This window comes from Oncorhynchus masou, chromosome 31, assembly GCF_036934945.1.
Source record: "Oncorhynchus masou masou isolate Uvic2021 chromosome 31, UVic_Omas_1.1, whole genome shotgun sequence".
NCBI classification, from domain to species: domain Eukaryota; kingdom Metazoa; phylum Chordata; class Actinopteri; order Salmoniformes; family Salmonidae; genus Oncorhynchus; species Oncorhynchus masou.
The window spans coordinates 47,047,258-47,061,217 of record NC_088242.1 but is presented as its reverse complement, the minus strand read 5'-3'; the positions used below and the strand labels follow the sequence as shown (position 1 = coordinate 47,061,217).

Genomic DNA, 13,960 nt, shown 5'->3' with positions numbered 1-13,960 from the left:
GACAGAGAATTTTCACTTGGATTAAATGTCAGGAATTGTGAAAAACTGAGTTTAAATGTATTTGGCTAAGGTGTATTTAAACTTCCGACTTCAACTGTAAATACTACCTCGCATTCTTCTGGTCTAAGCCCAGTATAAAGAAACCGGACTCACACGTGGAGGATAATATTTATCTTACTGTTCAAAGGTTTTTCCACGTTAATCTCCCTTTAAAAGCACACGTTTTCAAGCAAGATGGCACCGACAGATAGGGCAGCCGTGCTTCTAGCTCCTAGGCAACTTTGCAGTATACATTTTTTTCTGTGTTATTTCTTACATTATTAGCCCAGAATTGTTTCTGTGTAATTAAATACAGCCGGGAAGAACTTTAGATATCAGAGCGAATGTAACTCACAAGAATTACAACTAGGAATACAATTTTTCCGAATTGGATCCTTTGTTCGTACCCCACAGGGCACTTGAACTGATTCCAAAAGCTGATTCAAAACACCGCCGGTGGAGAAGAGGTATTGGGAGTGGACTTCTAGTCCGACTCATGAGGAGTGCACATTCCACCGCTTCCGAGTATATTACTCCCTAATGTTCAATCTCTGGATATTAAAGTTGACGAGCTCAGGGTGAGGATTTCATTCCAGACAGACATCAGGGATTGTAACATACAGTGGAGCAAAAAAGTATTTAGTCAGCCACCAATTGTGCAAGTTCTCCCACTTAAAAATATGAGAGAGGCCTGTAAAATTTTTATCATTGGGACACTTCAACTATGACAGACAACATGAGAAGAAAAAAATCAAGAAAATCACATTGTAGGATTTTTAATTAATTTATTTGCAAATTATGGTGGAAAATAAGTATTTGGTCATTCACTAGGTCCCCCCGTGTGGTTCTGGGATTTTTGCTCACCGTTCTTGTGATCATTTTGACCCCACGGGGTGAGATCTTGCGTGGAGCCCCAGAACGAGGGAGATTATCAGTGGTCTTGTATGTCTTCCATTTCCTAATAATTGCTCCCACAGTTGATTTCTTCAAATCAAGCTGCTTACCTATTGCAGATTCAGTCTTCCCAGCCTGGTGCAGGTCTACAATTTTGTTTCTGGTGTCCTTTGACAGCTCTTTGGTCTTGGCCATAGTGGAGTTTGGAGTGTGACTGTTTGAGGTTGTGGACAGGTGTCTTTTATACTGATAACAAGTTCAAACAGATGCCATTAATATAGGTAATGAGTGGAGGACAAGAGGAGCCTCTTAAAGAAGAAGTTACAGGTCTGTGAGAGCCAGAAATTTTGCTTGTTTGTAGGTGACCAAAAACTTATCTTCCACCGTAATTTTCAAATAAATTCATTAAAAATCTACAATGTGATTATCTGGATTTTTTTTCTCATTTTGTCTGTCATAGTTGTCATATCTATGATGAACATTACAGGCCTCTCTCATCTTTTTAAGTGGGAGAACTTGCACAATTGGTGGCTGACTAAATACTTTTTTGCCCCACTGTACCTTGTTTCACGGAAACATAGCTCTCTCTGGATATACTGTCTGAGTCCATACAGCCAGATGGGTTCTCAGTTTATTTCGCAGACAGAAATAAATATCTCTCGGGGAGAAGGGTGGAGGTGTATGTTTCATGATTAAAAACTCATGGTGTGATTGTGACAACATATACCGCACAATCAAATACCGACCATATTACCTCACAAGAGAATTCTATTTGGTTATAGTCACAGCTATGTATATTCCTCCTGAAGCTGACACCACGACGGCCCTTAAAGTACTTCACTGGACTTTATGCAAACTGGAAACCACATTTCCTGATGCCGCATTTTTTGTAGCTTCGGAGTTTAACAAAGCAAATTTGAGGAAAACACTACTGAAGTAATATCAACACCTTGACTGTAGTACTCGCACTGCTACAACACTCAACCACTGCTACTCCAACTACAGGGATGCCTACAAGACCCTCCCAGGCCCTCCCTTCAGCAAATCTGATCATGGCTCCATTTTGCACCTCTCTTCCTGTAGGCAGAAATTCAAATAGGAAGTACCCATGCTAAGGACCATTCAACGCTGGTCTGACCAATCAGAATCAACACTTCAAGATTGTTTGATCACGAGGACTGGGATATGTTCTGGGTAGCCTCCGAGAATGACATTAACGAATACACTGATATGGTGACAGAGTTTCAGGTAGTTTATAGGAGATGATGTACCCACTGTGACTATTAAAATCTATCCGAACCGTAAACCATGGATAGATGTCAGCATTCTCATGAAACTGAAATCATGAACCATCACATTTAACCATGGCAAGGTGACTGGGAATATGGCTGAATACAAACAGTGTATTTAAGTCACGGACACCAACGTCTTGCTTCCTGTCTTCTTCGCCCGCTTTGAGGATTACACAGTGCCACTGATGTGGCCCACTACCAAGGACTGCGGGCTCTCCTTCTCCATGCCCGACGTGAGTAAAACATTTAAACGTGTTAACCCTCCCAAGGCTGCCGGCCCAGACGACATCTCTAGCCGTGTCCTCAGTGCTTGTGCAGACCAGCTGGCTGGAGTGTTTAATCTTTCCTTAACCCAATCTGCTGTCCCCACATGCTTCATGATGTCCATTGTTCTTGTACTCACGAAAGCAAAGGTAACTGAATTAAATTACTATCGCCCCATAGCACTCACTTCTGTCATCATGAAGTGCTTTGAGAGTCATGGACTTCCTGACGGGCCACTCCCAGGTGGTGAAGGTAGGAAACAACACCTCCACTTCACTGATCCTCAAAGCTGGGTCTTCACGAGGGCGCTTGCTCAGCCGCCTCCTCTACTCCCTGTTCACCCATGACTGCATGGCCACGTACGCCTCCAACTCTATCATCTAGCTTGCGGACCACACAACAGTAGTAGGCCTGATTACCAACAATGATGTGACAGCCTACAGGGAGGAGGTGAGGACCCTGGGAGTGTGGTGCCAGGAAAATAACCTCACACCCAATGTCAACAAAACAAAGGGTCTGATCATGGACTTCAGGAAACAGCAGAAGGAGCACCCCTCTATCCACAACGACGGGACCACAATGGAGAAGGTGGAAAGATTCAAGTTCCTCAGAGCGTACACATCACTGAAAAACTGAAATGGTCCACCCACACAGACAATGTGGTGAAGAAGGCGCAACAGCACCTCTTCAACCTCAGGAGGCTGAAGAAATCTGTCTTGGCACCTAAAACTCAAACTTTTACAGATGCACAATTGAGAGCATCATGTTTTGCTGTAGCACCGCCTGGTACCGCAACTGCACAGTCCGCAACTGCAGGGCTCTCAAGAGGGTAGTGTGGTCTGCCCAAAGCATCAAAGGGGACACACCGCCTGACATCCAGGACATCTAGAGAATCCAGTGTTACAGGAAAGCCAAGAAGATCCACAAAGACCACAGCAACCCGAGCTACGGCCTGTTCACCCCTCTACCATCCAGAAGGCGAGGTCAGTACAGGTGTATCAAAGCTGGGACCGAGAGACTGAAAAACAGCTGCCAGCACCACATAGACTGCTGCACCACTTGGGGGCCTAAGGCACTGCATCTCAGTGCTAGAGGCGTCACTACAGACCCTGGTTCGATTCCAGTCTGTATCACAACCGGCTGTGATAGGGAGTCCAATATGGCGGTGCACAATTTTCCTAGCGCTGTCCGGGTTAGGCCGGGGTAGGCCGTCATTGTAAATAAGAATTTGTTCTTAACCGACTTGCCTAATTAGGGTTTAGATAAAAACACTGGTCACTTTAATATGGTTTAAATACTGTTTTACCATTTCATATGTATGTACTGTATGTTAGGCCCATCTTATTTAACTATTGCTGTACATATACTATTGTTCAGAAATACTACATATTCTATCCATATACTGTCCATATTGTCTATCCATCCCATAACATATACACTGAACAAAAATATAAACGCAACATACAAAGTGTTGGTCCCATGTTTCATGAGCTAAAATAAAAGATCCCAGACATTTCCATACGCACAATAAGCCTATTTTTCTAGAATGTTTTGCACATTTTTTTTTTATATATCTGTAAGTTAGTATTTCTCCTTTGCCAAGATAATCCATCCACCCGACAGGAGTGAAATATCAATAAGCTGATTAAACAACATGATCAATACACAGGTGCACCTTGTGCTGGAGACAATAAAAGGTCACTCTAAAATGTGCAGTTTTGTCACACAATAGAATGTCACAGATGTCTCAAGTTGAGGGAGCCTGCAATTGACATGATGACTGCAGCAATGTCCACCAGACCTGTTGCCAGAGAATTTGAATGTTAATTTCTCTGGCATAAGCCACCTCCAACATCGTTTTAGAGAATTTGGCAGTTCGCCCAACAGGCCTCACAACTGCAGACCACGTGTATGGTGTCGTGTGGACGAGCAGTCTGCTGATGTCAACATTGTGAACAGAGTGCCCCATGGTGGTGGTGAGGTTATAGTATGGGCAGGCATAAGCTACGAACAATGTACACAATTGCATTTTATTGATGACAATTTGATACCATGCTCACCAGGGCATGCTCTGGATTGACATGTACAACAACATGTTTAATTTTCAGCCAATATCCATCAACTTTGCAAAGCCATTGAAGAGGAGTAGGACAACATTCTACAGTCCACAATCAACCAGCCTGATCAACAAAGGAAATGTGTCCCAAATGGTGGTCACCCAGATACTGACTGGTTTTCTGATCCACACCCGCTACTTTAAAAAGAAAAGGTATCTGTGACCAACAGTTGAATATCTGTATTCCCAGTCATGGGAAATCAGGACCTAATTAGGGCCTAATGAATTTTTTAAATTTACTGATTTCCATATATGAACAGTAACCCAGACAAATTGTTGCATGTTGTGTTTATATTTTGGTTCAGTATATACACTGTAAAGTCCGTACTCTGACATTGCTCGTCCTAATATTTATATATTTCTTAATTCCATTATTTAACTTGTTAGATTTCTTTGTATTGTTAGATATTACTGCACTGTTGGATCTAGGAACACAAGCATTTTGCTACACCTGCAATAACATCTACTAAATATATGTATGTGTCTAATAAAATTGGTCCACCAATCAGGTCTTTATGGTAGAGTGGCCAGACAGATTCCACTCCTCAGTAAAAAGGCACATGCCTTTTGGTTCTAGACTTGGCGCTCTGGTACTGCACGGCAAGCGGTACCGGAGTGCCAAGTCTTGGACCAAAAGGCTCCTCAACAGCTTCTACCTCCAAGCCATAAGACTGCTAAACAATTCATAAAATTTACATTGACCCCCCCCTCCCTTTTGCACACTGCTGCTACTGGTTGTTTGTTACCTATACAAAGTCACTTCGCCCCCACTTACAAGTACAGGTTACCTCAACTAGCCTGTACCCCCACACACTGACTCAGTACAGGTGACTCCTGTATACAGCCCTGTTATTTTTATTCGTATTGTGTTACTTTTTATTATTACTTTTTATTTTAGCCTACTTGGTAAATATTTTCTTCTTCTTGAACTGCACTGTTGGTTAAGGGCTCGTAAGCAAGCATTTCACAGTAAAGTCTACACTTGTTATATTTGGCGCATATGACAAAGTTTGATTTGACAGCCCGCTTGAAGTTTGTCAAAAGGCATCTAAAGGACTCTCAGACCATGAGAAACAAGATTCTCTGGTCTGATGAAACCCAGATGGAACTCTTTGGCCTAAATGCTAAGCATCACGTCTGGAAGAAAAACCTGGCACCACCCCTACGGTGAAGCATGGTGGTGACAGCATTATGCTGTGGGGATCTTTTTCAGGGGCAGGGCCTGGGAGACTAGCTAGGATCGAGAGAAAGATGAACGGAGCAAAGTACATAGAGATCTTTGATAAAAACCTGCTCCAGAGCACTAAGGACCTCAGACTGGGGGAGGAGGTTCACATTCCAACAGGACAACGACCCTAAGCACACAGCCAAGACAACGCAGGAGTGGCTTCAGGACAACTTTCTGATTGTCCTTCAGTGGCCCAGCCAGAGCCCGGACTTGAACCCGATCGAACATCTCTGGAGAGACCTGAAAATAGCTGTGCAGCAATACTCCCCATCTAACCTGACAGAGCTTGAGAGGATCTGTGCCAAGCGTGTAGCGTCATACCCAAGAAGAGTCGAGTCTGAAACCGCTGACAAAACAATCTAATCCATTTCAATTTGGGGATGTCATTTTAGGCAAATTTTTAAAAACAGGGTCAGATCCTTTTAAGAATAAGGCTGTAAAAAAGTCAAGGGGTCTGAATACTTTCCGAATGCACTGTATGTGCTAATGTGTGTTTGTGTGTCCTCAAGTCTGCATGTGTGTGTATGCATGTGTGCCTTTGTGTATGTGTATGTGAGTTGTTCTATGGGTCGGCTGGTACAGGTAGCCTAAGGTAATTAGCAACGCCCTTGGGTCAAAGATGGTGGTGTATTTAATTCTTCCACTCATTTCAGAAGCACAAAGGGACATGCATCGTAAAGGATAGTGATAGAGTGTGGTCAAGTGCAAACAGAGCCGATTCTGCACCACACAACTACCTTGATGACTAGGGTCCGACTCTCCTGATAGAATCCTTTCTGTCTGTACCCCTCTTTGTATCCATCAATCTCCCCTCTCTAAATTCCAACTGTGCAATCATAAAAGTAAAAATACAAGAATGGAAAAAGAGAAAGGGAGGGACAAAAACTCCCTATATGATGAAGCACCCAGTAGCGCTTAAATACTGTACTGTACATAGGTCTGTAGAAACAGGTCTGTTGTGGTATGTCTGTCAGTGAATGCCTAAAAAGAGACATCCTTCAAGACAATCTAAATAATTTGAGATCTTTCATCAATCTCCTCTTTGAAACACAAGTGTCTGCAGGTGGAACATACTGTATGTATGAGAGAGACTGATTAACAGATACCCTTTTCACACTTATGTGACAACCTGAACAATATTCTGGCTCTGATATTTTCTCCCATTGTTATTTCCAGCACTGTGTCCATTCTATGATCTATTGTGGGTGCTTAACCAAGCCAACCTAGAACATTTTGGCTTGGCTCAGCTAAGCTCAGTAGTGTGAAAAGGGTAATCAAGTCAGAAAGAGGCTGTTCAAGAGACAGAAAGACTTACCTTCCCCTCCTCCTCTCTGTATGAGTAGCGTGGCCTCGGCTCCGACAGAACACTCTTTGAGCAGCTCCACCACACGGCCGTGTCTTGCCCCCGCCACACCCTGCTGGTTCACCTCCAGGATCAAGTCTCCTTCATTCAGACACACTCCGTCCTGCACAACCGGCTCCAACACCTGTACAACACGGAACATAGTCAGGTATGAGGATGGAAAAGTAGAGGTGACGACAGACAGAGGGACTGATGGACAAACGGACACAGATAGAGCAGTAGAATACACAATGCAAAATGTACAACATACATAGAAGGTTAACACAAGAATAACACCCCACCTGTTTGACCCGCTGCCCCGTGGGGCTGTCGGCGATGGTGAACCCGAACCCCTCTGCCCTCTTCACCATAGTCACCGTCAGCAGCTCTGCCCCTGGATCACGCCCCCGGTGATCCCCGTAGCCCCTGACGACACCATGGAGACATTGTCGTCGCGCGGCGTCAGAGCGGACCCAGGGTTGGTGAGCGGTAATGAGGACCCATCCAGGTGGGTGTCCCCAGGGTGGGGTGCCCCTGGCTGGGCTAGAGCCTGCGAAGGGAGCTGAGAGCTCAGGGAGAGGTACTCCAGGTAATGGTTGTAGCTGCTACGCCCGTTCACCACCATGGGGTGGTGTTCCATGCCAATGAGGGTCAGGGAGTTTCCAGCGGATGCCCCGCTGGGGTCCTCGGGGTCAAAAGGCAGGGGGTAACCCCGGCAGAGGACCAGGGTGATGCTTTGTCCAATGAGAACAGATTGGAAGAGTTTGACCACATCGGCGTGAGTGGTGCCCAGGCAGCAGATGTCATTGATGTAGACGATGACATCACCTAAAGGGGGAGGAGGCAGAGTTCTTGTTCATTAGGTATCAAATGGAAGAAGATGGTCTGAAACAGGTATAAAAACATAATGTATTGAACAAACACATTCAAATGTGTCTCAGCTAAGTCTATCATCGGAATCTCTAGCGAACTATAGAGTGTGTATAATTAGTAAACACAGAAGAAGTCTGATGTCCCTAGAGCAGGGGTAGGCAACTAGATTCAGCTGGGGGCCAATTTTGTCAGAGCAGATGGTAATTTGTACACTGTAAATGTTATGTATTTATTTCGGATCCTCATTAGTTGCTGCCAAGGCACATTAAGGCACTTACAAAGTATACCCAAAAAGAGATTGTATTCATCTTGATAACATTGAGACATGATCACATCTCTCTTTTTATTTTTAGAAACACTTGGGAACAGATTTTCTTTGCTGAATTGGTGATTTTACAGTACATTTTTACCAAACACTAAAATTCTCCAAAAACATTAATATTTTGGAGGCCAAAGAAATACACACCTGTTGCCAACACCTGCCCTAGAGTGTCACAGAGGCCCATGATATCAGTATGGTAGCAGAGTTAGAACGATGGCAAAGCTCTACATGGGTGGGGGTGTGTGTGGGGGGGGGTGCGTGAGTAAAAGTAATGGTACCTTAATAGAAATCTGTGAATGTATTGTAATGTTTTAAGATTGTATAAACTGCCTTAATTTTGCTGGACCCCAGGAAGAGAAGCTCCTGCTTTGGCAGCTAATGGGGATCCATATTAAGTACAAATTGAAAATTCACTCAGAAAATACTACTTTGAGTAAAGGTCTAAAAGTATTTGATTTGAAATATAATTAAGTATCAAAAGTAAATGTAATTGCTAAAATATACTTTAGTGTCAAAAGTAAAAGTATAAATAATTTCAAATTCCTTATATTAATCAAACCAGGTGGCACCATTTTCTAGTTTTTTTTTAAACTTACGAATAGCCAGGGCCACACTCCAACATCATTTACAAACAAAGCATGTGTGTTTAGTGAGTCCACCAGATCAGAGGCAGTAGGCTTGACCAGGGATATGTGCATGACTTTGACAATTGTTCTGTCCTGTTAAGCATTCAAAATGTAACGAGTACTTTTGGGTGTAAGAAAGAAAAGCACCACTTATTTTTAAAATTAGGAATCCAATGTGCCATTTGTTTATTTCTGTGTTTACGTGACTAATGATACTACTTTTAGGAAAATGTGTTGTGGGAATTATGAGCGCCATAGCTAGCGGTGGCGCAAAAGTACTGGGTTTTGATGGATATATAAATTATAGACATGATGAGGGCTTGGCCACTCATTGGCCAATCCACGCATTTCATGGCTTAAAACTGTATACCGTTGCCTCAAGTTCTATAGGTTATTGACTGTCTTTGGGTTGTCATCGACTCCAATTCAGCTGGGGGCATGAAATACTCTCTTCCTAGTCCATAGTGGATTGATACAGTTTATCAAATAGCATAGGCTACAGTAACAAGTCAAAAAATTGGTGGCAGTCAACATTGTTGGAATTGGCTTCAAATATAGGCCTATACGCATCGCACTTCTTCTCAAATAAAAAATACTAGGCTCCCATAAATGGTATTGTATGTGTGAGGCACGTTTCAATAAGCAAGATATAGCCTAGGGCTGACCGTAGATATGCTATTATATGCCTGAATAATTTGAAAATGTTTGGAGGAGCACTGCACCACCCACCCACACACCCACACGCACAGAGGAATGTGGCTTCATAGATTTCATGATTTTGTAACAACTAAATTGTGTGTGTGTGGTTAGTTCCTAAAACACAGTACCTGTGTCCATCTTCTGGTTCTGTGCAGCGGGGCCCTCGGGTATGATACTCTTGACCTGCAGGAACTCATCCGGTTCATCCCCTCCAATGATGGTGAAGCCAAAGCCCATGTTGCTCTTCTGGAGAGCCGTGGACAGAAAGGAGCCCTTCAGCTGGGTGGGGTCCCTCGTGAATGGGGGCTTCTCTGGAGAATTGTGGGTTAGAGTAGGCCAGTAATACAGTAGAATAATCACTCCTAAAAAATATATCTCCTGTTGAAGTCAGAAGTTTACATACACTTAGGTTGGAGTCATTAAAACTAGTTTTCCCAATCACTCCACAAATTTCTTACAAACAAACTATAGTTTGGCAAGTCGGTTAGGACATCTACTTTGTGAATGGCACAAGTCATTTTTCCAACAATTGTTTACAGACAGATTATTTCACTTATAATTCACTGTATCACAATTCCAGGGGGTCAGAAGATTACATGCACTAAATTGACTGTGCCTTGGAAAATTCCACACATATGTCATGGCTTTAGAAGCTTCTGATAGGATAATTGACAACATTTGAGTCAATTGGATGTGTATCTTTGGATGTATTTCAAGGCCTACCTTCAAACTCAGTGCCTCTTTGCTTGACATCATGGGAAAATCAAAACAAAATCAGCCAAGACCTCAGAAACTTTTTTGTAGACCTCCACAAGTCTGGTTCATCCTTGGGAGCAATTTCCAAATGCCTGAAGGTACCACGTTCATCTGTACAAACAACAGTACGCAAGTATAAACACCATGGGCCAACGCAGCCGTCATACCTCTTAGGAAGGAGATGCGTTTTGTCTCCTAGAGATGAACGTACTTTGGTGCGAAAAGTGCAAATCAATCCCAAAACAACAGCAAAGGACCTTGTGAAGATGCTAGCGGAACAAGGTACAAAAGTATCTATATCCACAGTAAAACGAGTCTTATATCAACATAACCTGAAAGGCTGCTCACCAAGGAAGAAGCCACTGCTCCAAAACGGTCATAAAAAAGACAGACTATGGTTTGCAACTGCACATGGGGACAAATATTGTGCTTTTTGGAGAAATGTCCTCTGGTCTGATGAAACAAAAATCTAACTTTTTGGCCATAATGACCATCGTTGTGTTTGGAGGAAAAGGGGGAAGGCATGCAAGCTGAAGAACGGGGGTTGCAGCATCATGTTGTGGGGGTGCTTTGCTGCAGGAGGGACTAGTGCACTTCACAAAATAGATGACATCACGAGGTTAGTAAATTATGTGGATATATTGAAGCAACGTCTCAAGACATCAGTCAGGAAGTTAAAGCTTGGTCGAAAATGGGTCTTCCAAACGGACAATGACCCCAAGCATACTTCCAAAGTTGTGGCAAAATGGCTTAAGGACAACAAAGTCAAGGTATTGAAAATGTGTTGGTAGAACTGAAAAAGCATGTGCGAGCAAGGAGGCCTACAAGCCTGACTCAGTTACACCAGCTCTGTCAGGAGGAATGGGACAAAATTCACCCAACTTATTGTGGGAAGCTTGTGGAAGGCTACCCGAAATGTTTGACCCAAGTTAAACAATTTAAAGGCAATGCTACCAAATACTAATTGAGTGTATGTAAACTTCTGACCCACTGGGAATGTGATGAAATAAATAAAAGCTGAAATAAATCATTCTCTACTATTATTCTGACATTTCACATTCTTAAAATAAAGTGGTGATCCTAACTGACCGAAGACAGGGAATTTTTACCGGGGTTAAATGTCAGGAAATGTGAAAACTGAGTTTAAATGTATTTGGCTAAGGTGTATGTAAACCTCTGACTTCAACTATATATATATTTTTTTCTTTTTTTGATGCGGTAAGGGAAGAGATATCAGAAATGGTTTAGCTGGACCAGGAAGTAAAGCCAGTCTCCGGCGCAGGGATCATATGTGGACTAGAGTTTGCAGTGTTACCCACTCAGCCAAACTCAGGCACAATAACAATCCCTCTTATAGTGATTACATCCGTGCAGGAAAACGTTATCTCTATAAGCTGTTGATTGCTAATACAGCATTCAATATAAGCGTAGTGCACTGTACTGTCTGTTTCTAATTTTATATGCCATTTAGCAGATGATTTTATCCAAAGCGACTTATGTGAATATACATATTTTACAGTATTTGTATGTGATTTGTGGAAATTTAAACCACATCCTTAGTATTGCCAGGTTTGGCACCAGAACAAACAGGCATTTGATTTGGCCAGTTTTTCTTACGGGACCTTCTTGGTGTTATAATAAAGACAATAGGCAGCTCGTTAGTTTCAAGTTTGGGGAAGCTTACAATTTTTCCTACCATTTCTACCTATCTGCATGGCAGTTCTGATTATTTTTGTGAAATAATAACGTTTTTGTTTTTCAAAATTATTGTCACCTGGTTAATCATAAAAATATTAATTAAAATTATAAAATTCAACTAATGCCTTTACATATGGACACATTGAGGGTGTTATTTAATGGAAACCTATCAAATATAATCCAATTCCCCAGGTTAGCTGTTTAGGCCCCTTGCTTATTTTCAATTTTTACTAATAACATGCCACCTACTTTGAATAAAGCTAGAGTTTCTATGTATGCGGATGACTCAACAGTATACACGTCAGCTACTACAGCAACTGAAATGACTGCAGTGCTTAACAAAGAGCTGAAGTTAGTTTCAGAGTGGGTGGCAACGAATAAGTTAGCCCTAAATATTTATAAAACTAAAAGCATTGTATTTGGAACAAAACACTCACTAAACCCTAAACCTCAACTAAATCTTGTAATAAATAATGTGGAAATTGAGCACGTTGAGATGACTAAACTGCTTGGAGTAACACTAGATTGTAAACTGTCATCGTCAAAACATATTGATGCAGTAGTAGCTAAGATGGGGAGAAGTGTGTGTTATAAAGCGATGCTCTGCCTTCTTAACAACACTATAAACAAGGCAGGACCTACAGGCCATAGTTTTGTCACACCTTGACTACTGTTCGGTCTTGTGGTCAGGTGCCACAAAAAAGGACTTAGGAAAATTGTAATTGGCTCAGAACAGGGCAGCATGGCTGGCCCTAGGATGAACACAGAAAGATAAAATTAATAATATGCATTTCAATCTCTCCTGTTTGAAAGTCGAGGAGAGATTGACTTCACTATTTTTATTTATGAGAGGTATTGACATGTTGAATGCACTGAGCTGTCTGTCTAAACTACTGGCACACAGCTTGGACACCCATGCATACACCACAAGCCATGCCACAAGGCGTCTCTTCACAGTCCCCAAGTCCAGAACAGACTAAGGGAGGCACACAGTACTACATAGAGCCATGACTACATGGAACTCTATTCCACATCAAGTAACTGACGCAAGCAGAAAATTAGATTTAAAAAAAAAAACAGATTAAAAAACACCTTATGGAACAGCGGGGACTGTAAAGCAACACTCTGCCAACAACGTTTCCACTCCGAGAATGAGAAAAATAAATGACTGTAATTCATGCATTAACAGAAATTAATGAAACCAAATGACTGGAATTAAAAGGTACATTTACTAGGCCTACTGGTTACATGCATTCACGCAATGGAATAATGAATGTGCAAGCATTAGCGGAGACATCGGAGCACATTCTGGAGAGCGGAGTGCATGAATTGTGGAGAGAGACACCCATGTCTTAGCCACACACACCTCCCCTTCTTCTTGTCTCAATATTTTAAATTATACTCAAGACACATTATCTACACACAGTTTCGATGCTTTTCACTGACAGCCGAAATGCAATAATCAGCTAGGCCTATTGCCACGTGCTGCCCAAATTGCTGGCTTCCCAAATAAGCATAGGCCTATGCACTTGTGAATCCACAGCAAAAAAAAAAAATGATCCTGTGTGGTAAAGTCAAGCTCTCTGGTAAAGTATTTTGAATAGTTTTTTGGACAGACGTAATTATTTAATTTTGGTAAAATATCAATGAGACGCTCATGTCTCCACCCTATCAATGTGAGTCATTGTCCCAAAGGCAGGAATGAACGCGACAAGCTTAGGTCTGCATATTATGCCCATAGAAGCGCAGTGGGCTTATTCAGGACAGACTTTGGCAAGAGTGAGCCCTCTCACTCCGTTCTGTCTTATTAT

General features: G+C 42.3%; 1 protein-coding gene across 1 annotated transcript in view; it reads right to left on the bottom strand.

The window, feature by feature from the left end:
* Positions 1-13,960, bottom strand: part of LOC135524029 (membrane-associated guanylate kinase, WW and PDZ domain-containing protein 2-like) — a 358,255-nt gene that overhangs the window by 99,101 nt on the left and 245,194 nt on the right. Inside the window, 4 exon segments of the mRNA XM_064951156.1 lie at positions 7,149-7,320; positions 7,478-7,566; positions 7,569-8,003; positions 9,824-10,006. Coding sequence (XP_064807228.1) covers positions 7,149-7,320; positions 7,478-7,566; positions 7,569-8,003; positions 9,824-10,006 — 879 coding nt within the window.